Here is a 25,735-nt window from a genome sequence, read left to right as displayed (position 1 = left end):
GGTGACAGCTAACTGGCTCGCTCCAGTTTAGCTATCTTGAAACTGTGACTTTATTATTAAAGAGGGAGGGAGGGAGACAAGAGGGTGCAGAGAAAAAGAGAAGGGGCTGCTGGGAAGCTGCCTGGGCCATTCTTCAGTGTCATAGTGCCTCCTTGCCACCAAAAATCATAGCTACTAAACTGACCACCTCACCAACCCACAGGTACCTACCTACCAACAGGTACCTATCTACCATGTGTGAGCTACAGTTTCCTCCTGACTCCATCCACAGGCGAAGATCCCTCAGCCTGACATGAGCCAGGGTAGGACCTGTGAGGAGCTGGTCACTCCAGCCATAGCCAGCCTCCCATTTTTGCCCCAATATGCAAATTGATATTGTTCTGCTTGTGTGGGAAGTGAAAAACACTGAGCTATCCTCCTCCCTCCCCAAGGACATCAAGCTGAGAGCTCAGATCTCTGAGAGAGCTGCACTTCAGAAACATCCAGCCATTTCTGTTGGAAGTCACTGGTCAGCTCTAGAATTTAATTCTTCTCTTTCTGTCTAGCCCCAAAAGATCTGTCAAGGAGTTGTAAAGAAATATACAACATTCATAAGACCAGGGATAGGGAACATGGATTATGTGAATGCTAATTTAGGACAGAAGAGAGGGTTTAGGGAAGAACTTTCCTGAAGGAATAAGGCAAATCACACAGGGAAATATTAGAAGCTGGCCAGCTGGTTGCTGGTCAAGGTGATGCCAAGGAAATAAGAACTGTTTATTAGCATCTCATTCTATAGCTGAGGGAGTTCTGAGAGGTATGCAACCTGCCCAGGTGTGACCTGTTTGGGAGAAAAGAGAGGAAGGAAGGAAGGAAGGAAGGAAGGAAGGAAGGAAGGAAGGAAGGAAGGAAGGAAGGAAGGAAGGAAGGAAGGAAGGAAGGAAGGAAGGAAGGAAGAAGGAAGGAAATCAGGGAGGAAGGGAGGGGGTGGGAGGAGGGGAGGGAGGGAGGGAAAGAAAGAAAGAAAGAAAAAGAAATTTGTATCAGCGTGAAGTCACAAAATTAGTCCACTGGTTTTCCCCACCAATGAGGAGGCCTCCAAAGAGGAGCACCTGTCCTTGAGAAAAGACATTGCCCCTGCTCCCATCCTACTGAGACCATAGCCACCAGCTGGTCAGGTTCCTGCCATGTCCTCTCCCACGCAAAGGAAAGGTCCTTGGTCCCTGGAAGAGGAAAGCCCTGCTCTGGGGTTCAGCCATCCAGAGAGAAGAGGAGCATGGGTTTTCTTACTGCTAACTGTGTCAGCACACATTGATGTGCTCTCTGAAACTGTGCAAAGACCTGAATCTCCCTGGTAGGAAGGTCAAGTCGGGAAGTAGAAGAGACAGGTTGTGCAGGGCCTTCTGAACTGGTAGTTCCAGTTCAGAGATGGGGACAGGGAGAAAGGCCACTGGGCATAGCATGAATTCAATGGACTCTTAAAGGCAGGGATGACTTGCTGTGATCTGTGTCATCTCATCTCCCAAAATACCCTTCAGGAAGGTCTGCAAGATGCATGCAGGTCTATGTGAAGGTGGGACTTTTGAGAAAATCCGGAAGGACACTGAGGCCACCTCTGGTCAGCATCAGGGCAGAGACAGAGAAGCAAACCAAAACACAGACAAAGAACATGCATTTGGCTCAGGTCAGTCACCCCTCTGAGAACCTCAGTGTTCCTGGGGGCTTGCGGACAGCTTGGGAAGGACAAGGGACATTTCCAAGAATACCAAGTTAAGATGAGAGTCAATTTCTATAGCTCTGACGAGGCAGAGGCCACCCTATTACTATCTGGGCCACAGAAAACTATTATTATTCTTATTTTGGAAATAAGAAAGTTGAGATTTAGGGACAGGGCCAGAGCTACTAAGAGCCAGTGCTCAGAAGAAGCCAACACCAAGAGATGGCTCATGAAAAACCTGAGCCCAGGGAGTACTGGCACTGCACCCTCTGTTTAGACCATCTAAGATGTGGGCCTTACTCACTCGGAGCCTGGGTTTCAAGAAAGACCCAGTGGGCAACCAGGATGAGATAAGGTCATGAAGATCACAGAAGCAACTGCTGCGGGCACGGAATTTCTGTCATCAGGAGGATGGGATGCTGGGGAGAGAGTGGAGGAAAGGATGAGAGCTGTCCTCAAGTAACTGAACAGGGTAGAGGGAAGGCAGGAAACTCCTATGGAAGTTCAGGCTAGGGAAGCAACAGCAGGGGATTCTAAGAGTGGGATTTCATGAAAGTAGATTTTAGCTCCATGCAAGGAGGGGCTTCATAAAAGAGAGACACTTCCTAAAAAGGCAGGGGTGGTCACTACCTCGCAAGGTCCCTATATTTACACATGACCTTCCAGTTTTTGAAACCATTTCATGTCAAATTCCTCAACATATACTTGAAAATTTTTAGAAAACTATAAAAGAAAACAAAAAAGTCATTCCTAATTCCACTCTAGAAATAACCTTGACAATCACCAATAGCCTTAAGGTAATTAATTCTAGATACCCACCTATAACACACATGTACATATATTATATATATTAGTCAATTGGAATCCTACTATATATATGTAAAATGTATTTTTTTTTACTTAATATCATATTATGATCTTTCTCAAAGAGTTAAAAAATGGACTGAAAATATTTCCTCATGTTATTGTACTGTAAGTTACTCAATCGTTTAGGATTTTCTTCTTTTCCACTGTTGTAAACAGCATTGTAGTTAACAGAAGTCTTGATTGGCCTCTCTGGTTGCTTCTCAAGGTTAGAACCCTAAGGATATGGACATTTACGTCTCCAGATACAGCCTATCCAATTACTTTCCAGAAAGGTCACACTAGTGTCTGCTCGCATCAGCAGAGTTTGTGTGTCCAACTATCCACGTGGCTTGCCAACATTACACGAAGGTTTTCCTAAAAGAATGCTCCTCCTTCAAGATGAGATTTGATATGCCACTTTTTGGGAACACAGGTATATGAGGAACTCTGCCTTGCACAAGTACACACATATGCACGCACACACTGACATGCACACTAACTAATCCTGTGTCTTTGTAAACGCTGGTGATACCTCCAGGTCTCAGAGGATCTCAACAAGATACCTCCCTATTGGGAAGGAGATCCACTGTCTGGTTTGGAGACTTGGGTCCCAGGTCCAATCAAGGGCACAAATGGCATCTGTTTTAATACCGGAGAGATTGGGCTCCGTGGTTTCCAAGGCCCCTTCTATGTACCTGGCAAACCCATTCTACCATCTGCATGTACCACCTGGGAACTTGGGTATGTAAGAGGAGGGGAAAACAAAGGAAGGGCAGGGCTATGGGGAATCACTGTTTCAGGGTAAACTGGAATAAAACAAGGTTCTTCTAAAAGCCAAAGCAAGAAGGCAGCAGCTGGTGGTCCCTGCTAGCCTCTGCCCAAGAGACCTGGCTCTGCAGATCTCTCCCAGGAATTGGGGGGAGGGTGGGAGGAGATCACCTTTCTCTCTCAGGTTTCCCTGTTCTGTTGACCTTGGCTCCTAGTTTTCTGTAATTCGAGCTAGAATTGGGAGTAGCCCTCTCCTTGGGGGTAAAGATGGGGGCCTCTCTTGGCCACCCTTACTAACTCAAGGTTCCCTACTCAGCTGGTCACTCACTGGTCAGTAGGTGACTGAAGCTGTCAGATACCTTCAAGGACAGAAGGACAGAGGGCTGCCAGGACCCTCCCAGGCTCCCAGCTCTGGGAGAGCAGCAGAACACAAGGCCCTACAGTCCCATAAATACTCCCGGAGTTCTTAATTTTCAGTGGCCTCATGCTGAGTCTCCAGGCTCTCATTAAACCAGGAAACAGATTACGGTGGGGTCCCGAGGCAGATACATTTCTTCTCCTCTCATATTTATACTGCTTTTAATTGTTGTTATTTAACAAGTATTGAGCACCAAACCTACCCAAGGTGGACCTGGAAGAGGAGGCAGAAAATAGGTCCCCAGGAGGGCATAGCTGGATGCTGGCCTGTGCACAGCCCCTTCCCAGCTCTACGGCAACACACTCCCTAAGATCAACACCCCCAACCTACTTTTGCCAACAAAAGTGCACTCCCATCTCCAACCCTGGAATATCCCAGAGGGACCCAAAGCCCTCATAAGCTCTCTAGAACACTGCTCCTTATGTTGAAATATGAAATACAGCATCCATGAAGAAAAGCATAAAAATCACATAAAAAGACCTATGTTTCTTTTGGCTATAGTTCCTTGAGATCATTTTTAGAAGAAACAGTTTAGGAAAATAGACATTCTGCAAACAGTTGTATTTCCCTCCATGAGCTCCTCGCCTCTCCCTTGGAGGTAAGCACCGCCCTGAGTATGGTGTTTATCATTCCCATGCATGTTGTTAGACGTTTGCTGCATATGTATGTATCCAGAAACAATACAGAGCACTGGTTTGCATGTTTTCAAACTTTATACAAATGGCACCATAATGTATGCATCCTTCTGCAATTTGCTTTTTGCCATTTCCCATTTGTTTTTTCTTTTTTTTTTTTTTTTTTGTAATATGTCCAGGCTGGTTTGTAAAGCTCTGGTTCAAGCATTTCCCCCACAGCGTAGTATTTCATAGTATGAATAGAGTAGATTGCATTTGTCTAGATTGGTTTTCAAATTTTTTTGCTATCATAGACATGTCTGCTGTGACTTCCTATTCGTCTCTTTGTGCACGTGTGTGAGAGGTTCTTTAAGGTATAGACATAGGACTTCTTTTCTTAATTTGTCTGTCTCTGCTGCAGGCCATAGACCTGTCACCATATCTCCCAGTACCCAGCATGGCTCAGTGGAATTTGTTAAACTGAGTGAAGCAGGAAGGGACTGACAGGCTCATCTGCTCTGGCCTCTTTACTTGCAGAGAAGGAAACTGGCATCAGAGAGATCATATCACTTAGAGATAAAGCAGAAGTAGAAATTCCCTGCCCATTTCTACTCTCTTAGCTCTGTCCCTACCACAGTCTGGGAGGGCTGGTGACTGTTAGAAAAACAACCCAAAGGAGAGAGGGATGAGGCAGGGAGGAGTGTAAACAGGTCACACCTGAACACCTGGCCTCCAGCATAGGTTCCCATACCTGGACAACCATCCAATAAAGTGAAGAGTCGGCCCTGGTCCCAGCCCTGAAACTGTGGACCCACAACTGGGCCCCAGCCTCCCACTGAGGCCTCACACCTGCACATGCTCACAGTAAAGTGTGAGATCTGGACACTGGCCCCCCAGATTAAGGCCTGCTGAATTCAGGCTTCAACCTAAGAGTCAGTGTCCAGATCTGAGGCTTGACTTTTGTGGTCTTCCCTTCCTCCTCTCACAGATGGTCCAGTCTTCCAGTGGAAGGAAGATCTTAGAGCCCAAAACCAGGTGGCTCAGTTGTCACGGTCAAGTGGTATAGAATGGTCTCTGGTACCACATGGCTTGGGATTGAATCTGAACTCTACTTCTTGCTAGCTGAGTGACTTGGGCAAGTTTCACTCTTTCTGTGCTTCATACTTTTCATCTTTAAAATGGGGATAGTCAAGTTGTGTTGGTACATGCCTTTGATTCCAGCTACTTAGGAGGTGGAGGCAGGATGGCCATGAGTTGGAGGCTAGCCTGGGCAAAAAAATTAGCTGGGCATAGCGGTGCATGCCTGTAATCCCAGCTACCTGGGAGGTGGAGGTAGTAGGATCTCAACCCAGACAAAAGCATAAGATCCCATCTGAAACACAAACTAAAACAAAAAGGACTGGGAGTGTATCTAAGAGGATAGGGTGCATGCTTAGCAAGTATGAGGCCCTCTGTGCAATCCCAAGTACCACAAAAAATAAAAATAGGGATGATAATAAGTTCACATACCTTGTAATGATATTGAGAATTAGTTTGTATAAAAAATTCACAGAATGCCTTCCATGTGGTAAGCCCTGCAGTGCTGTCTTTATCCCTCCACACAGCACCACCTCATCCGCCATTACCTGGCCTTGGGCGAGGCATCTCTCTGAGCCTCAGTCTCCTTGCACAGGTGCTGGCAGCAAGTGTCACACATATTAAATAAGATGGAGCAACCCAAAGAGCCTTCACAAGCCGAGCTTATCAGATAGACACCAAGCAGCAGCACTATCGTTTTACTAGCCAGCTCTGATCTACTGGTGGACAAGTATTTTCCCATGCATGGGGGTAAGAGCTACTGGCCACGAGGAAACAGATGACATGCTCTGTCTGGAAAATAAGAGGTCCCCTTTGGGACAGTGCCCAGCATAATGTCTGGTCCCCAGCCCAGAAGCTGAATAGACACTGCTTCCTGCCTTCCAGAAGTTTTTACTTTTACCAAGTCTTGAAGCAATTAGGGAGGCAACAGTGAAGACCTCAGGCCTCTGTGTGCTCATCTGCAAATGGGAATAATTGTCTCCATGCTACACGGAATCACTATGAGGATCAAATTTCATATACACGGAACTGTGCTGTAAGGCTATAAAAGCTATAAAAATACACTCTAACTTACTATCAAAGGTTATTCACAATAGCCTAGGTGCCCATCAACTAATGAACGGATAAAGAAAATGTGGTACATACACACAATGGAGTATTATTCACCATAAGGAAGAATGAGATTATGTCACTTGCAGGAAAATGGATGGAACTAGAGATCAGCACATTAAGTGAAATAAGCCGGACTGAGAAAGACAGACATTATGCATTCTCTCTCATATGTGGAATCAAGCCCTTAAATATGAATGACAGGAGTGTAAAACAGGTACTGTTTAGGGGTGAGTACAAGAGGGAGGCAGGGAGAACCCAAGAGAGGGTAGAGGTGAATGTGACTGAAGTATTCTACACACATGTACGAAAATAGAACAATGAAACCTGTTGAATTTGTTCAAGAAGGGGAGAGGTAGGAAGACAGGGAGTGGTACAGGAAATGGGTTTTTTGGGGTACATTGTATACACATATGAAAACATTACAATGAAAGCCCTTTGTGCAACAAATGTATGATAATAAAAATGATGATAAAGGTTAAGTGTCCTTTATCTGAAATCCTTGGGACCAGAATTGTCTCCAATTTTAGATTTGGAATATTTTCATAGACAGAGTAAATAATCTTGGGATGGGATCCAAATCAAAACATGAAATCTATTTAGGTTTAAATACACCAGAAGGTCATTTTATACAATATTTTTAGTGCAACTGCATTTTGACTGAGACTTGTCATGAGGTCAAGCATAGGAAGTTTGACTTGTGGTATCCTGTCTGTGCTCAAAAAGTTTTGGGTTTTGGGGCATTTCGGATTTTGGATTTTTGGATTAGTGATGCCTTGCCTGCACTATAACAGGCAAGAGACTATCTAGTTTGCCTTAGAGCTCCATATTGCTTAAACTCTAGGTAGGACACTGTAAGGCCTTCCTTCCACAGGTCTCTCTGGCAAGCTCCCACATTTGCCTGCTAGTACCCTGGGTTAGGAGAAAGCAGCCCCAGGAAGGGGACAGGAGCAATGGGGTGTGGTGTGTATGACAGAGGATGTCCTGTGATAATTCCTGGGAAATTCAATGGCAGTCATGGACTACAGCAGGCTGAAGCCAGGAATGATCCTTACTTCCTTGGAAATAGCCTTGATCATTATAAACCAACCCCTAGGCCCAGGCCTGATGGTGCAACCCTATAATCCCAGCTACACAGGAGGCATGGGTAGGATGATCACAGTCTAAGGCCAGCCCCAGGCAAAAAGTGAGGCCCTATCTGAAAAATAACAAAAGCAAAAAAGGGCAAGGGGCATAGCTCAAATGGCAGAATGTCTGCCTAGCAAGTGTGAAGTCCTGAGTTCAAACCTCAAGATTGCCCCCCACAAAAAAAGAAATAAAACCAATCCCTAAAATTCCTCCCAGACCATTCCCTGCTCAAAATCTTCAGTGGCTCCCCATTGCCTTTGAATTGCTTATGGCTTGTACAGCACCAATTACCCCACCCTTGATGTCTCCTGAGCTCCAAACCAGGCTGTTTTCCCCAAGAGTGAGCCCCTGTCCCTCTCCCCAGGAATTTGCTCCCATGGCTTCTTGTACATGAAACCTCACAGGGACTTTAACAAGTACAGAGGCCCAGGCCTTATCCCCTGGGACACTCATTTGATTGATCTAGGAGCTGGTGGACACAGTATTTCAAAAAGCTCCCTGGGTAATTCTAAAGTTGAGAGCTGAGAGATCTAGAACTTTCCCCTGCAGGAGCTCCCAGTAGATCCATTCTTCTGAACCCATGGGAAGGGCTGCTTCTTACAGGGCACCTTCTCTGAACAACAGAGATGCTGCTACCGCCAAGCCCCCAGAGACCTTGTTACTTCTCCTACACCCTCACCATGTTCTCACCTGTGTCCTGAGCCCGTCTCTCCTTTGAGACACCAAGCCCCTCAAAGGAGGCACAGTGCCCTTCACTTATAGTCCCATGTCTCTGCCCATCCTTCTAGGCCTAAGAGGCCTCATTAAATGGGGATTGATCCAAGGCTGTCCATAAAATGAAGGACACCATGAAGATAGAGGGGACAGGGGAACTGGGCACTTCCTGAGTGGGATGCTCAGGGGAGGCCCTTGTCTGTGCACAGAGGGCCAAGGCGTCTCTCTGAGCTCTGCCCTGGGTGTGCTGGGGATCTACACGGGTAAGTCTCTCACTTGCTGCAGGTGAGTGTGAGTGCACCTGTGAGTGTGTGAATGCTCACATATACATATTCAGTGTGCACAGATTACATCACCCCTACTATTTATACGCATGCACGCATATCTGTTTTGATTTAAATGAGTTTTCTGGGTGTGTGGGAAGAGGAATTTCTCCACCTCCCTTGGGGTCCTGAAGCAAAGACTCTTGGGAATCAGTGTCTACATAACATGGCATCTTGTGCACAGGAAATGCTCAAAAAACATTTGCTAAATTAAATAATGAACTAAACATTCAGTCAACTGATGGTTGCTTATGCCAACATGCCATTCAGATAGATTTAGGGGAAGGAATCAGTGTAAGATATGGATGTCATTAATTAGCTACAGCCTGATGTAGACCAGTAGATGTGAGTTTGTGCCCACTCTGGTGGTACTGCGGTGTCCCCAGGGTAGCTTCTGCAAAATAGCTCCTGTAAGCCAATGTTGGTAACTGGAGCCTCTGGAACATCCCAGAGGCAAGCCCTTTCCCTTTGTGTGCCTCCCGCCCTGGGAGGACAAAGGAGGACCCAGCCATGGACTCTCAGAAAGAAAACCTTTGCTTCATAAAGTCTCAGAGATTCCACCAGATCACCACCTACATACCCAGCTGGCAACAGTTCCCTGGGCAGAAGCTAAACTCTGAGCTGGGACTCTGCTCCTGCCCCACAGCCATCCTCACTGCTACTCACCCTCACTGGACTTTTTCATTTCTCTTCTCAGATTCTCCAGGATCCTGGCCGATTCTATGCCCCTAAGACATGGGTATTCTGATATACTTGCCGTGACCCTGCAGTGGAGGGAGGCGTCTCCAGGTATGGGAGGAAGACACCTCCAGCTTGGAGACCTTTGTCCATGCCCCAGGGTCCCTCCTGAGCTCCACTGGGACGCAGAAAGGCTGTGTGCACTTCCACCAGCCGGGCTGGACCTTCCACCAAAAGGCAGGCTTGGAGGTCTAGGCTCTGAAGGTCTCTGAACACACCAAATGCCAGGTAGACCACAAAGCCAGCACCATGCTAGGGCTCGGACTTCGGCCTTGGGGCAGGACCACCGAGGGCCTCCTGCCTGTGCCTCACCACAAGGGTCCCGCCATCCCGCCCCTTACATCCGCAGCCGTGAAGGCCGTGTGCGTCCTAAACACTCACACCTGTCCATTATGTGCTCGTTGTTCACAGAGACCTTCTAGACGGCAAGGGGACCACTAGCTCTGGTCAGTGGGGGTGTGTCTGCTTAGCACCAGGAAGAACTGAAAACCTACATAAGGCGAATCTACATGTAGAGAACAGACCTATATAGAAAAACATGTAATATACATGGAAAATAGTTTCCCAATATCAAAAAAATGTACATAATTTCTCATCCCCAGGACTGACAACTGTGCGGTTAAACTTGCCCAGGGTCGAGATATGAACCCAAGTCGCTACAAAGCCAGAGCCCACACCCTTCTGACGGAAACCAGCAGGTGTGAGTTTGTGCACCACAGAAGAGGCTGCAAGCAAGCCCTGCTGAGTCAGGGCACAACAGGAGGCGGTAAATGACAGCCATAGAACCAGGTGAAATCACACGAGCCTTCGCTTGAATGCTTGCCCTTTGGCTGCTGTCCTGGCTACACCTTCCTCTAGGCATTGAACAGACATCATTGAAGTGCCTACTGTGTGCTGGTGCACAGTAAGCGTGCAGCCTCCCAAGATGCAGACCCCCCAGCCCACTGCTCCCTGGGCCCCTGAATCTCGGCACCATTTCCACGAGGCTGTGACTCTGGGTTTGACTCTGGCAGCACTGTCTCATGGATACGCCACAGAGTTCAAAATCACAGGCTTGGCAGAAGTGCCATCTATACATAGCTCCGCCATTCTGGAGGCGCTGTTGGCTCCTTCTGAATAAATGCTACCCTACATTAAATGCCAGAATTCGGCGAGCAACACTGCGTGTTTGCAATGAGATGAACTGAAGGCAAGATTGATTCTGATGTGAGCACCAGCAAAGCAAATGGGTTTTTGAAAACCCTATAATTTCCCTGCAACCCTTGACTTTACTAAACACACATTTTTTAGACTAGAGCACAGTTAGGTAGGCATTAAACAAAAATGAGGTAGTCTAATGATGATTTATGTGTAGGATAACCTTCTATAAAGAATTCCTCTCTGATTTCAGGGTATCTTACAGAGGTGCCAACTTAACCAAACAATGCCGCTTGCTCCGTGTCCACCGGTGCGGCATGATCCCAGGGCAGAGCGCTTGCCTGCAATTGTCTTAAATCTGCTAAAATTCACCCAGTGGGTGCTCTGCAAATGAAGTGCCTGCCATGAACTAAATGGAAAAGCAAAACACGACACATGAACATGCCGCCAGAGGCACCTGTGAACACGAGACATTTCTGCTTGACTGGGGAGCACTGCTGATGGCTCTGGAATCGAGCGACTGGCAGGTAACTGTAGAGCAGCCCCCCTGCCAGGATGGTAAGGAGTCCTGGGGAGCTCGGCACGTGCTCAGGTGGGGCCTCAGGAGCTCCTGGGGTGCAGGCATCAGAACCAGAGTTTCCGTGCACCCCTCCTGGCTGCATGACCTTGGGTAGGCCCCCAGTTCTCCAAACCCTTAGTTTCTCTGTCTGTTCCATGAGTCTTAACTCTGTGCTTCTCACACATGTGATCAAGAAGATTGAATAAGGTGACGCTTGTGAGCAGGTTTTAAAGACCAGAGAGCAGCACATGGGTGATAGAGGTTCTGATGTAAGGTGGCCAAGAGCTGCAATCACACTGCTCTGGTCTCAGGTCCTGCCTCCCCACCTCCTCACTCTGTGGCTTGGCCAGGTGGTTGACCTCACTGTGACTCGGGCCCCTTGTCCTCTAAAAAATAACAATACCTCTACACAGGACAAATGTGCAGATTAAGTGAACAACACAGGGAATGTGCTCCTCGTGTAAGAACTCAGTAATTGATCACTCTCTTCTTCCTAACGTGGGTCATCTGAGCACGGACAGTGTTTCCTCGATGCCTCCGGCTGCTTCCTTTGAATCTCGAGTCTGCAAAGTGTGCCTTCTGAAAGGCTTCAGAAGGCAGGACTTTCTCTCTGCACTTTGGAGGAAGAATATCAGACTATGTGAATCTGATGTCCTCTTCCAAAGCAAACAAAATCGAAGGACCAGTTGCCTTTTCCTATTTCATGAGGGAAGCAGTAATTGTTGGGAGTCCCCAGGACAACCCTCAGCCTAGAGTCACTGTCACAAGGAAAGAGCTTGGGCTTTGAGGACAAATGCTCTGGGTTCAAGCCCAGCCAGGTCTTACCCCTTGGGAGCTGTGTGACCTGGAGTAAATTGCTCAGCCTCTCTGATCTCATTTCCTTTATAACTAAGAATGGTAACATGCTTCACTTACTAAGTTATTAGGAGAATGAAATGAGATGACATAAGAAACAGTTACTGGGCCTAATATATATGTAGTTTCATAGATTTTTACTTCCTTCCTTTTTATGTCCCTTTTCACTGCAAAGTTCACTAAACCACACTGCATCTGTGTCCTCATCTATAGAATGTGTGCAGTGACGGGGGCCACTGTGACAACAAATGACATAATACTGCAGCACTACATAAGCTATCATTTAGAGATGATAGCTGTCATCGAACCTGTCATTGAGCAGCTTAGGTCCAGGAAGTTTCTGATGCTTAATTTTACTATGTCAGTTCAAAACCATGTACCTTCATTCCTTCCGTCATTATAAAGTTTTTATCAGGTGCCTGCAAGATGCTAGTGAACTAGCTGAGTGGAGTGGCTCACGCCTGTAATCCCAGCTATTTGGGAAGCAGAGATCAGGAGGATCTGATCAAGGCCAGCCCAGGCAAAAACTTAGAGAGACGTCTATTTCAACAAACAAGCTGGATATGGAGGTACACAGCTACCATTCTAGCTACAAGGGAGGCATAGGTAGGAGGATCACAGTCTGAGGCCAGCTGGGCAAAAAGTGAGATCCTATCAGAAAAATAACCTAAAGCAAAAAGGGCTGGGAGTGTGGTTCAAGTGGTAGAGCGCCTGCCTAAGTGTGCAGCCCTGAGTTCAAATCCCAGTACCTCCAAAAAATGCTACTGAATGGAAATTAATAATACCACATACCCCGGTCATGTGCTTTTCTCATACTGTTCAGATATTATCATGGAATATGTGGTCTAAAAACAGGGCTGTCTGGCTCCCACCTCTTGTAGCTTTCTCATGGTCATATTTAGATGGAGCCAGACTCTGCTCACCATCTTGGTAATCCTGAAAATATCATCCATTTGCTGAGGCTTCCTGCTTGCCCAGGTCAGTGCAGAGAGCCAGGGAGGACACACATAATTGTCTTTTCTCCTCATAACTAATCATTCCCTATCAGCACTGGAAGGGAGGGGCCCTGAGTAAAATGTGGTGTGCCCTGGAGGATGTCACTTCCTTGTGGTGGGGGTAATACAGGTTTCCAAATGTTACAGGACAAAATACGATTAGTGACGAGCCAGGAGCTGATAGACTCAGGAGGAAGTGAATTGGGTGATGTTCAAATCCATTCTTAGCAGATATCAGGAAAGATATCAGGGAAGGAGTGGTATCTGAACAAGACTTTGAAGGATGGGTAAGATTTAGACAGACAAAAAAGAAGAAAAAGCTGGTAGTTTAAAAAAAAAAAAGTTCCCTATGAATGGTTTAAGCTGTGTGACCTGAGAGTGCACCGGAGAGAAGGTGGCCTCAGAGAATGGGTCTGGGCCTGAGTCCCTCACCTGTCACCTAGGAGGACAAGCTAATGTGACCTCAGGGCCCTCTCCAGCTCTAATGGTCTGTGATTCCACATACTTTCTCATACCCTACTTGTGCACTCATCCAAGGTGGTATAGACACACAGGATCCAAAGTAACCTTTGGATCAACCTGAGTGAAATGTCACTCGTAAGTCATATCTGCATTCCAAAGTCAAAGCCAGATCATATTGTTTACAGCATCAAGCTCTCCATCCCTCCCCATCAGACGAGCTGCAGGAGCTGAAGGCTCAGTTGCCAGATCAGGACTGCCTCTGTGTCTCCTGGGCCCAAATAGAACCATCCCAGCACAGCCTTCATGTTAGAATCATTGTCTGTCCTCTGATCTTCACACTGGAGATCTGCAGTCCTTAAGAAAGACCAAAGCCTCTAGTCACTGCACACCCAGCCAGAGGTGGGTGCAAGGGCTAGTGACACATTTCTGTGCTTAGGCAAGTACAGGAGTCATGGATGGATCCTTCTCCTAGATTAAAACCTGAGGACAGTCAATTCTTTGTGAGGAGGCTGCTTTGAAGAGACAGCAGGAAGTAGAGGAAGCTAGGTGACCCCAGCCCAAATCTAGGCTGCATCCCTATTAGCTGTGTGATCTTGAGTAAGATGTTTAACTTTCCTGGGCCTCCTTATCCTCATTTATAAAATTGGGAAACAAAACAAAACAAAAACCCATTATCTCTCTTAAAGGGTGTTTTGTGAGGATTAGAGATAATATATGGAACATGCCTAACCCAAAAGAGGGCTCCATACATGCTAGGTATTATCATTTGTCTTATTATTATTACTCTGTAACAGTGCTATGCTGGTCCTGGGGATAAAATGATCAAAAAAGGTATCACCATAACCCTCCTATGCAGACAGACAGAAATAATAGATGACTGTAATGCAAGATAGGGAAGGACGTACATGACCTCAGGGAGCCAGTGGAGCAGTGTGTCCACAGGCAGGCTCATGCCAGGCTTCACAGACACACATGCACCAAGTTCAAGGGCAAAGGAGGGGTGGGGTATCAATAGGAGAGCAGGGGATCATAGCCAATCTGGCGGGGAAGACAGCAAGGACACATGAAAAGAGGTATGGAAGCCCACACAAAACCTTAGGACCTTGCTACTCTGGGGACAGTCTCTAGGGATGCACAGAATAGCTTGTGGGTCACTAGTCTCTCACCTGTAGGCAAAGGAGGGCTGCGGGGAGCAAGCAGGCTTGATGGGAATCCTTGAAGTGGGGACCTTTTCAGAAAGGATCCTCCCTAACTCACCCCCACCAGAGTTCTCCTTGTCCCTGCTTGTCCCCTCCCCCAACATGCACCATCCCTGATATATTCTCTGCCCAAACAAGTCATGATGACAATCCAGCATCCAAGACCCCATCCGCGTGGACAAGGGGGCTCATCCAGGCTTGTCTTCCAAAGCAGCAGAGCACACGTCTGGCCCGCATCTGAGCGAGGTCCAAAACTCCCCGCTGAGGCCAAGGCAGCCAGGCAGGATGCTGGGGAAGAGCATGCTGGGAAACTCCCATAAGGAGCCTGCATCAATATAATCAGATCTGGTGGAAATTAAAAGCTATTAGGAACAGGGCCGGATTTATCTTTATATCCAATAACATGCATTGTAATGGTGATCGTGCAGATGGGAAATTAAACCACATCTCAGCATCACTGGAACCCTTCATTTTAATTTATGTTTGTGCACAGTGCTTAGCCCTCCTACGGCCACCCCACCCACTCCGGAGAGCCAGTTCACCTCAACATCAAGTCCCCCAGGAGAGAAGTGAGGGCAAGAGTTTGGCAAGTCAGAGGACAGAGGCTCTGTGCTTTCCACACACCTTGAGACAGCCAAATTGAAGAATGATGACCAGCTGGAAGGGGGGAAGAGGGGGAGGTGAGAGGAGGCATGTGTAGTAGAGAACTACAGGAAAGAGAACACCTAGGGCTGTCTCTCCAGCCTCTCCCAGTCCTGGAAAAGCATAGCAGAAGGCCATTTAGGGCCTCCATGGCCAGCCCCAAGACAGCCATGGATAGCCAGAAAGTGTTCAACTCACAGACCCCACTGTTCCTCAGAAAGAGGTACTAGAGGACTGCTCCCACCCACAGGGCCTAGCAGCAGCCTGTGGCCATGGGCCCCTCATCCCAAGGTACCTGCCTTCCTCAAGGGGATGCTTCCGGGGGCCCCAACTGGCACCTGTCCTGCTGGCCCTGTGACTTGTGGAACATCCAAGCCCAACAGATCTATAAATCAAAGTCCACACAGGTCATCTCCAGAAGCAACCCCTGTAGAGTCTGAGGGAAGTAGCTCAGGCTCTTCTATTCATCCTCAACCTTCAGAGCAACCCATAAGGTTGTCCCCCAACCCCTGTGAGAAGCTGTCATCTAGTCTTCCCACCTCAAAATACTCAAAATATACACATGCATACAGGAAGAGAGAGAGAGAGAGAGAGAGAGAGAGAGAGAGAGAGAGAGAGAGAACATTGGGTATAATATGAATATGGATAGCAGAAAAATCCTATTTTTATTTTAAGAAATCAAACAATTTGCATTTTCCCAAAATAAAACATGCAGCACATGGGCCCAAGTCTGGCCCTTCACCTACAGAGCTTGACACCCTGCTCTCTCTGGCTTTCACAGATTCCTCCAGGAACATGTTAGTTAGTCAGGTACATAGGAAATATTGTCCCTGGGTCTAAAATGTAGCTGTGGAAGGATCGAGAATGATTGTGGATGGGGTAGGGAGAAAATTCTCCAAAACCAAAGGAAAGAAAAGGCTTCTACAGAACCAAAGTTTAACGCAGCCCCACAGATTGGCATCAAGGTGACTTTCCTGGTAATTATGCCCTTTGGGGCCAACAGCCCAGTCTTGACATCAAAACAGCCCTGAAGCACCAACCACAAGGGCTGCCTCAGGGAAGCTTATCACCTCCATCTCTTCCCTATCTGCTCTGGTCTTCTTTCTGCCCTGCACCTACCACACTCACCCTCATTTCAATGCCTCTGTCCAGGCTACCTCCAGGACCCTTCAGAATTTTCCAACCACCCATTCATCACTTACTGGTCACTGAGTGAGTGCTTACCCCAAATGCAAAGGTAGTGTGCTAGGAACCAGAGACGCACGAATGAAAACCCAGTTCCCACCCCCAGGAGATGAAGTCTTGCAGGAACATAGATGCTGTTTCATAGCAGAAATTCACACACCACAAAAGGAAGCAGCGAGAACAGAATGCTATCTTCCCCAATAATAACAGCTACAACCCTGCATGTTCTCAGCATGTGCAGACAGCATCCCACATGTTGCACACATATGAATTTATTTCATTCATACTTCAACCCTACTAACCCATTTTATAATTGGGGGAGCTGAAGCTTTGAGGGAGGAAGATGACTTGCCCAGCTAGTAAGCAACAGAGTGAGTTTCAGTCCCAGGCAGTCAGGGCCCAGATTCTGGGCTCAAATCGCTACCTGGACTTGGTTCTACCAATCTTCCCTAAAAAGTCAACATTGGTTTTTGTCCTCTTCCTGAGCCCAAAGCCCCCACTACCTATATAGCACACATTCAAAGGCTCTGTGGTACCCAGAATGATACTTCATTGGACACATTTGTGTGGGCAGAGGAAGGCACTTCAGGGTGGGGGTTGAATGCACAGCACAGGTCAAAAAACCAAACCTAGGTTCAAGCCCCACTCTCTGCCTAATAGACATGTAACCCGAAATAAATTAATTTCCTTCTTTGAGTCTCAGTTTCCTCTTCTGTAAATTGGGGATGGGGGCCATACACTTATGGACTTTTTGTGAGACTGAGATGAGATCATTTTTGAAGGTTTCTTAGCCTAGTGCCTGGAAAACACTAAGGACTCAAAAAATTTCAACATAATAATTATTATTATTTTAATGAGCATAATGTTAGTCCATATTCCAAGTATGTAAGAAATACCTCATTTCCTGATGTTCTTTAAATACCTTAAGTCTGACTCTGCTAGAAAAGCAGGAAATCCTGTCACCATCATTACATGGGCTTCCCCCAGAGATGTACCAAGATCTGACATTCCAGTGGTCCCCATCCATCTTGACAGCACCAGCCTATGCTCCCTGCCTGCACATCCCTTTGGGACTTTGGCTAGGTACCTCATGTCTCATTTGGACACAAGAACCCTGAACTCAACCTCAGTCCTGTGAGGCCCCACATAGCCACCCTACAAGGTCCAAAAGCTTCTTCCAGCTGCATCCCATGAGGAACTGTAACAACAACCCACCTCTGGCTTCCTTGACACCTGTTTGTCCCTCGCTCTTACAGGCTCTCCTCCCCAGACAGAACTCCCATCCTAGCCTTTCCTATTCACTTATGGCTTTACAAAAGTCAGGAAGAGCAGCTACCTTCAAGTAGCTTTGAAGCTCTGAAGCCCTGGAGATACAATATCCTGGTCACCTGAAAGAAGGAACAGTACTGAAAGAAAAGCACAAACTCACACCCCCAGCAAAGGTAGCTGCAAACACACCCAAGCACTGTACACTGGGACACCTGGAGAGTACTAGAAAAGGCCGAGGCCCAGGCCCCACATCGGAGAAATCAGATTCAGTTGACTTGGGGTTGGGCCTGAGCACTGGCGTTTCTAAGGGAGCTTTGCAGGGACTTGGGTGGCAGCAGGATGAAGAACCCCTGCTCTAAAGGGTTTGTCTTCCCCAACTAACCTTAAGGAACAGACAATGGGCTGGGGACCTGAGTGCTGATGGGTCATTCAGAAAGCACTGGTCAAGATGCTTCATAGTAAAGGTCCTTGGGGGAGAAAGGAAGAAAATGCTACGGGAAGCCGAGTGTGCAGGGAGGAAGGAGTGAATGACAGGAAAATCCCTGCTTTGTAACTGGAGACTTGGAGGGAGGTTAAGGACTTAAGGTCCTGTCCCAGGGTTCCCAGGCCTGCTTCCTGTTGGGGACAACCCATAATGAGGTATCGCAATCACAGCAGCCGCAGTGAGGTGAGAGCATAACACAGTTCCCAATATTAGCCACCCAGCAAGGCGGGTGAGGATTCAGATGGTGTCTCGGCCAATTCATGGGAAGAAAAGTTCCCACACACGCACTTCCTTGGGCCTGGCCTCCAAGGACCCAGTCTCATTTTCCTATTCATTCAATATGGGGACACAAACTAAACATTTATCCTGCCTCTCCTTGTCACCTTTCACAGAGAGGCTGTCTGTCAGTTGCCTCTCGTCTCTCAGAGAAGGTCAAGAAGAGCCCCAGGGGTCAGGAAAGATGGCAGGCCCACTCCTTTGGGGAGTGAGACCCTCTCCATATCTTCTGGGACCTTCACACACCCAGCCAAGGCCTCAGCATGGGTTCTTCACCACCCTACACAAAGACCAGACAGAGACCAAAGATGCTTTGATTGCCAAAGCATCACCAGTGCAATGACAAATCACTCCCCAGAACCAAAGTCAAAGTCTCATTTAGCAATCTGACCAGTTCAGACCCTGTACTCAACTCCAGCAGCCCTTGCTGCAATATGATTCCTTCTTACCTGGGGTGATGGAGACTGTGTCTTTCTCCCAAGACACGACGCTAACGTATTCCTGCACTGTAGAGGGGATGAGGCACTTGAAGATGGCCACGTTTCCACGCATTGACCTTTGATCCTCCACCCGGACGGTGTAGGGTTCCCTGAAAACTGAAACAAGATTGGGAGTGGGGAAGAGAAGAGTGTCACAAGGATATGAGGCCAGAGGAGAAGAGGACAGCAAGTGGGCCTACCTCCTGGACACCCGAGACACCCTCCTCACCTATTCCCACCCACCTCCTGTTTTTCCAGCCCAGAAGTTCTTGCCTGACCTTGTTTCTCCTAAGCCTCTCCTCTCCATCAACCTCCTCCCCACCCCATGGGGCATCTGCTCCTCCTCTGAACAGCGCACCACCCTCTGCAGAACCAGACACCCAAATTCCAACCTCTGCATTTTGGTGAGTACTGACGGGGGGGGGTCTGTGGATGACAAGGAAACACACTAGAATTCTCCTAGAGAAACCAAACTGGATTTCCTTCGTTATTCCCTACATCCTGGGAAATACAGTTCAGATATTGGGCTTGATGGTGTATCATTGGCAGCAGAGGAAGATATTTGAAATTGAGAACGTCTCAGAATGTAGAACCCCAGAAACACAGACACAGTGTCTGAGATTCCTGCTGCCTTCTCCCACCTCCTGTCATTACCTCCAGCCCCCAACCTTGACCCTATTTTCAGAACTATCCCCTCCTCCAAGGGTCCACTCTGACCCTGCTCCCAGGGCTGGTCTCTGGGGGCTGTCACCTACAGCTGCCCATGTGTCAGGTCCTGCAGGTGGACTGACGCAGCCTTGGGAATGAGAAAGAGGGTCTTGCCTTTGCCCTGGCCTCCTCTGCACATCCGCTCCCAGAGACTCGCTCCATCTTCCCACCCCCTTCTCTGCCAAGCAGAGCTGGAACATCCAGAGCCCCACTGCCTACTGGCCTGTCCCTCAGCAGGCACCTGGGCAGCGTTCCCTTCTCCTTTCCTTGCCATGGTTGCCAGGGAGACACTTAGGGCCCTGGTATCCCCCAGCCATGCACCTGCAGCCTTGCTGGCATCATCAAGAGCCTCTTAATTGGTTGTGTTTCCAGTGGGTCTGGCCCTCCCTGGCCTTCTCCAGGCCTTCGTCCTCCCCCTTGTCTGTGCTGTGGCTTCTGATGGGGAAGAGATGTAGTGGAGGTGGAGAAGAGGGTAGAGAGAGGAGGGGGAAGAGAGGTGCTGTCAGCTGTCTGGGGCTGTGGTCTAGGACATACATCTAGCACAGAGGAGCCTGAGAGCTGACCCTGGAGGGGTGCAGAGTGGTAGTTGCAAAGGGCAGGTTGCATTGCACACCACCCCTGAGAGTCCTGGGGCGGTAGTACCCCAGGATTACATAAGAGCATCAAACAAGCGAGCCCTGCCTCTCCTCCAATCAGTGTGGGATCCTGGAAAAGGGTGAGTTAACTTTTTGGAGCCTCAGTTTCCCCATAGGTAAAACAGCATTCAAAGGCCCAGCACATGGAAAGCACTTTGACAGCACTGCCTCTGTGGTGAACTGGCTCTATGCCCTTGGGCAAGTGACTTAAAGCCCTCTTTTTGTCTTAGTCCCTTCATTCATAAGAAACCCTTTATGAACTTACTGTGAAATTGCATCCTAACCCAAGTTCAGGCTCAGGACAGGAAATATGACAGCCCTTGCCTTTACCCCAGTATTTCAGGTTACAAAGACAAACTGGGATGAACTTCAGACCTCAGGCTCCCAGCCCAGCATTTGATGTGGTAGTAGGCTCATAGCCCGTGGACCACCTTCTAAACAAGGATTCCCCGCAGGAGTTTGTTTCTCAGATAGGTTCTCAGTAACTTTGCCTAGGCTGGCCTTAGATCTCAGTCCTCCTCCCCCCTTCTCTTTAGTAGCTGGGATTACAGGCATGAACCACCATGACTGTCCCAAGATACCCTTCTAAGAAAACCACTTCCCACATGTCAGTGCCTAACTACTGTTTGAGGCACACCTCACCAGTGATGAGACACACAGGTGTATGGTGATGCCCTAGTTAGGAAGAGCTGGTTAAACCTTTTACCACCTCCAGACCTGTCCCAGGAAAATGAGACATCCTATTTTTTCTAAAGAGACCACATAAGAAACCCTCAATTCCTTGCCACCATCCATTCTTCCAAAGGCCCAAATCCTTCACTGCTAAAGGTTTTCCATCATGACTTTTACCTAAATGGCTGTGCTCTTGAGCTATACCGTATTCAAACATCCTTCAGCACTGTGGCGGACAAGCTTCGTGCTATCCAGTCACAGTGGAGTACTATACAGCAACAAGAATGAGCAATCTCCCACTGCATACAACAGAGAGGGTAAATCCCACAGTCAGAAGAGTGAGTCAAAGATTGTAGAGACTACAGCCATTAATACAAGGCACAAACGTAAGCAAAGCACTATGTTGTTAGAAGTGAAGACAGTGTTTATTCTTTGCGGAATAGTGACCCCCCCCAAATAAAAAGCAGAAAGGAGGTTTCTGAGGATGTATATCCAAGGTTGGGTATCAGTTGAACCTCGTGAAAACTCATTCAGTTATATACTAAATCCTGCACTTTTCTTTACATATTTTAGTAAAAAGATGTTTTAGAAAAATAAACCCAGCCAATGTTTTCTGTAAGTGCAGTGCTGAAGTGAATGTGGTACTTAGTGTAAATGAACACTGTGTCATTTAATGTTGCACTCAGTGATGCACAAGGTATGTACTCACTGTGAGTGAGCAGATAAAGAAACTGAGATTTAGAAACATGCCTCCCTTGCCTAAGCACACACAGTAGGTAGCTGAGCTGAGATTCAATGAATAAGACTCTATTGGGGGCTAGTAGCTCATGTCAGTAATTCTAGCTACTTGGGAGGAGGAGGAGGAGGGGGTGATCTTGAGTTCAAGGACAGCCTGAGCAAAAAGTTTGCAAGACCCCATCTTAACCAGTAGCTGGGCATAGTGGTGCATGCCTGTCATTCCAGCTACAATGGGAAATGTAAAATAGGGTGATGGTCCAGACTGGCCTGGATTGAAAAAAAAAAAAAAAAAGGGAAAAGGGTTGGAGGTGTGACTCAAAACAGTAGAGCACCTGCCTAGCAAATGCAAAGCCCTGAGTTCAAATCCCAGTACCAACAAACAAAGAGAGAGAATAAGATCCTCTCCCCAAGTACATGGTTTCTTCCAAGCCCTCTGTGCACAACCCACACATATCCTTACAATGACAGCCTGTCCACCCTATCCCTAGTCCAGCCATCAGACCAGCCCCAGTTGGGGAGCAGGCGTCTGTCTGGTCCCCTACCTGCTTTGACGCGGATGTTGGGGCTCCGGATCTTGCCGGCTGCATTCTCCGCTGTGCAGAAGTAGTCATTGTCGTGTATAAAGCTATTGAAGGCGGAGGGGGAGAAGGCGTAGAGCTGCAGCGTCCCGTTGGCGTGCACGTGCCGGATGTGCGGCACGTCGTAGATGTCGTCCCCCGTGGCCAGGTACCATCGAAGGGCCGCGCTGGGGGAGCCCGCGGCCGGGCAGGGTACCACCACCCCCACAGAGCTGGAAAAGGTCACCTGCTGCAAGGAGTCATTTACAAAGTAGAGGCTGGTGCCGACATCCTCAGGGCGGGCTGCACGGGAGACAAGGGGAGAGTGCGGTTAGATGCAACTCCCACGGAGGTGAGCATCAGCACTTAGTGAGCACTGACTATATACTAGGCACTGGCCAAGAAGAGTTAGAGACACTTCCTGCCGTAAAGAAGCTTTCAAGCTGGCACAGGCATGGCAAAAGTGAAAGGTGCCATCTTCCCTGTTAAGCCAAGTCCAAGGGGAGGGGCTGGTACAAACTCCATTAAGGTGAAGGAACCAAAGTCACGATCACAATGACATCTACATCCTGGAAGGGACACTGAAACGCCCAGATAAATACATATTTACTGAGTGACTATACTATGTGCAGGAGCCCATAGCTGAGTTACAGAGCTGGCATTTTAATCCATTTTCCTGACAAGGAGTTTAGTGCGCTTTCTACCCTATGGCAGCTCAGAGAGGAACAGTCTCAAAACCATGGTCCAAGAGGAATGGCTGGAGGGAGTGAGTGGGATGCTCGCCTGAGGATGGAAGGCTGTGGGAGGCCTTGAGAGCCATTGTGGGCCCCTGAAGATCATTTAAAGAAGGCACTGTCACAAAGGACTGAATGAGGAATAGCAGTGTGATGAGTGGGGAGGCTCCAGGAGCCAGAGACCCAGCCCTGACACTGGCTACCTGCAGAATTCCCTACCCTCTCTGATCATTTGCTCCTGCCCTTGCAGCCCCCCTCACCCCCCACCCCCCACCCCCTCCCCGATCCCCTGCCATCTCTGACATGTTGCCTTTCCAACCCTCCACCACATGGGAACACATTCTCAGGCCTGCTGCTCCTCTTATCCCAGCAGAGGGCCTTGGTACCTCCTGCTCCTGCTCCTGTTCCAGCAGCCCTGAATGTTGGAATGAGGGGGCCCTCCCCCTCCACACCATGGAGCCTGCCCCTTTAAGAAGGCCACCTCCAGGCAAGTGGGAGCAAACCCAGAGGAAGAAAGGACCCGGCCCCAGGTCTCCAGCTGGAAGCCATTCCATCTCCACCAGGAAGATCAAGGAGCAAACAAACCACTGCTGCTTGTTTAAAGAACGTTGCAGGGGACCCAACTTGACCTCAATTTCCACAACTTTGCGGGGATGGTGAGGACCCACATCCGGTATTAATATTCTTGGCTTAACTCTGAGTTGAGCCTCCAGGGAGAAGATACCAGGCAGGTCGTTGAGGAAGGTCATTAAGCCTCATTGGCTAGAGCAATTCACATCATCTCACAAAAAGCAGTGATGAAGCCATTAGCAGCTGCGCTGGAAAAAACATCCGTGGGCTCCTGGCTGCCTTGTCAGGGGCGTCCTCTTAGCAGCAAATGCATTTTCTGTCCCCACCAGGCTCTGCACCCCTAGCAGCTGAAAGGCACTCAGAGAAGGAGGACAGCAGCACTTGCCGATCTCCCCCTCATTCTGCCTCCCCTGTGACAGTCATGGGGTTGGTGACTGAGCAAGTCTGTTCTGGGTATATGTGTGGTGGGGCAGTGGATCCTCAGATGCTCTGGCAGTCCTGCTCTCAATGGTTGGAGTATTCTTCACAATACAAAAATCAAACCATTTTCCAAGTAGGTAAACTGAGGCTTGGCAAGGCTTCTCAGCATCTACACATACCAGGCCCCATGTCCATGAGCTTGCTTACCTTCTGAAAGCCATCCTTACCAAGATCCATTCAACAAATATTTGTTAGGTACCTTCCATGTGCCAGGTACAGTTGCTAGGACTTTAATTACATGATGTCATTGAGTCGTCCCTAAAACCTATAAAGTAGGTACCACTGTTATCCCAATTTACAGATGAGGAAACCAAGACACTGAGAGATGGAAGCAATTTATTCAAGATTCACGTGACTAGTCAGTGAGGCTCTGAGATGCAGACTCAGGCAATCTGACCTCCAAGCCACTTTCTTAACCACTTAACCACTAGGCAATGTGTGACTGTAGTGTGACCACTGCAACTAAAAAATATATACATATATATGTGTGTATATATATATATATACCTTTGTCTGCCTTAAACACAACCAGGGCACCAATTTCTATTTTCAACTGGCCAAGAATGAAATTAATAAACACACACACACTTGCTTGATCCTAACTGGGAGTGGCCCTGTGGGACTCTGGACATTTCAGATAATCCTTAGCTTTTGGGAGCAGGGACATCACTCTGAGGTTCTGGGTGCTTCTGGAGATGACATAGTCAATCAAACACCTTCACCATGGCAGCTTCGTGGATTTTAGGAGCTCAAATCCATCAAGGCACAGAATAACTCTACATTGTACCTGATGATCTTAACAGAGGAAGCTGAGAAAGATTTGGACTGGTAAGAATTCAGGAACTGTCCAATTTGTGGTAGCAGGTAAGTAAACACTTAGCCACAAGTTTGAGGTAGCCTTCTCTAATGACAATGTCCCCCGCAACAGTAGTCACCACGGGTTCCAGTCAACTCCAGGCCAGACTCGGGGCCAGGCTATTATTCTGTTAGATATTATATTTAATCTCCATAACTCTCAGGGAGGTATTATTATTTCTAGCTTATAGGAAGAAAATTAAGACTGAGAAGCAACTGAGTTACTTAAATTTACATGTCATGCCTAAGCCAGGACTGGAACTCAACTCTGCCTTCCATCAGAGCCAGAAGACGGACAACTCACTCTGTTGAATAACTAGCTGATGGCAAATCAAACCACAAAACCTGGATACTCCTCCCCACTCTTTCCTCCACCCGAACACGTATTCCTAGTCTGCTCTCCTGACTGACAGCCCCTTCCCCAAGCATCCCCCTCTGCTCCCACTAGGAGCATCAACCACAATGACAGCAGCCTTCTGATACTTTGGGGTCTTGGACTTGCCAGAGCCAAGGACACAGGTTCCCAGCAACTACAAATGGTTAGATTTAATTGATCAATTGACTGGGATCATCCACCACCTGTAAGGGCTGATGAAACAGCAGATTTATAGCAAAAGGCAAGTAGCCTCATATTTCTCCCACCCCAGGATGTGAGCTGCTGTCGTCTGAGTCTGGGGGAACTGGGGAGGATGAGACGCACCATTCATTTCTGCTTACGGTTCTGACAGTGCACTGCCTTTATGAAACATCACCCTCAGGTATAAAACAATAGCATTTTGCACTTATGTTGGGTTCATATTTTACTATCACAA

General features: G+C 47.9%; 1 protein-coding gene across 1 annotated transcript in view; it reads right to left on the bottom strand.

Annotated features, from left to right (window-relative positions):
* Dscaml1 (DS cell adhesion molecule like 1) overlaps nt 1-25,735 on the bottom strand; it is a 322,763-nt gene that overhangs the window by 284,997 nt on the left and 12,031 nt on the right. Inside the window, exons 2-3 of the mRNA XM_074066655.1 lie at nt 22,270-22,587; nt 18,945-19,091 (exon numbers count right to left, since the gene is read on the bottom strand). Of these exons, the coding sequence (XP_073922756.1) occupies nt 18,945-19,091; nt 22,270-22,587 (465 nt within the window). The remainder of the gene's footprint in view (nt 1-18,944; nt 19,092-22,269; nt 22,588-25,735) is intronic.

This window comes from Castor canadensis, chromosome 2 (genome assembly GCF_047511655.1).
Source record: "Castor canadensis chromosome 2, mCasCan1.hap1v2, whole genome shotgun sequence".
Classification (NCBI taxonomy): domain Eukaryota; kingdom Metazoa; phylum Chordata; class Mammalia; order Rodentia; family Castoridae; genus Castor; species Castor canadensis.
Note: the sequence above shows the minus strand (reverse complement) of the source record. Positions and strands in the feature narration are given on the sequence as shown.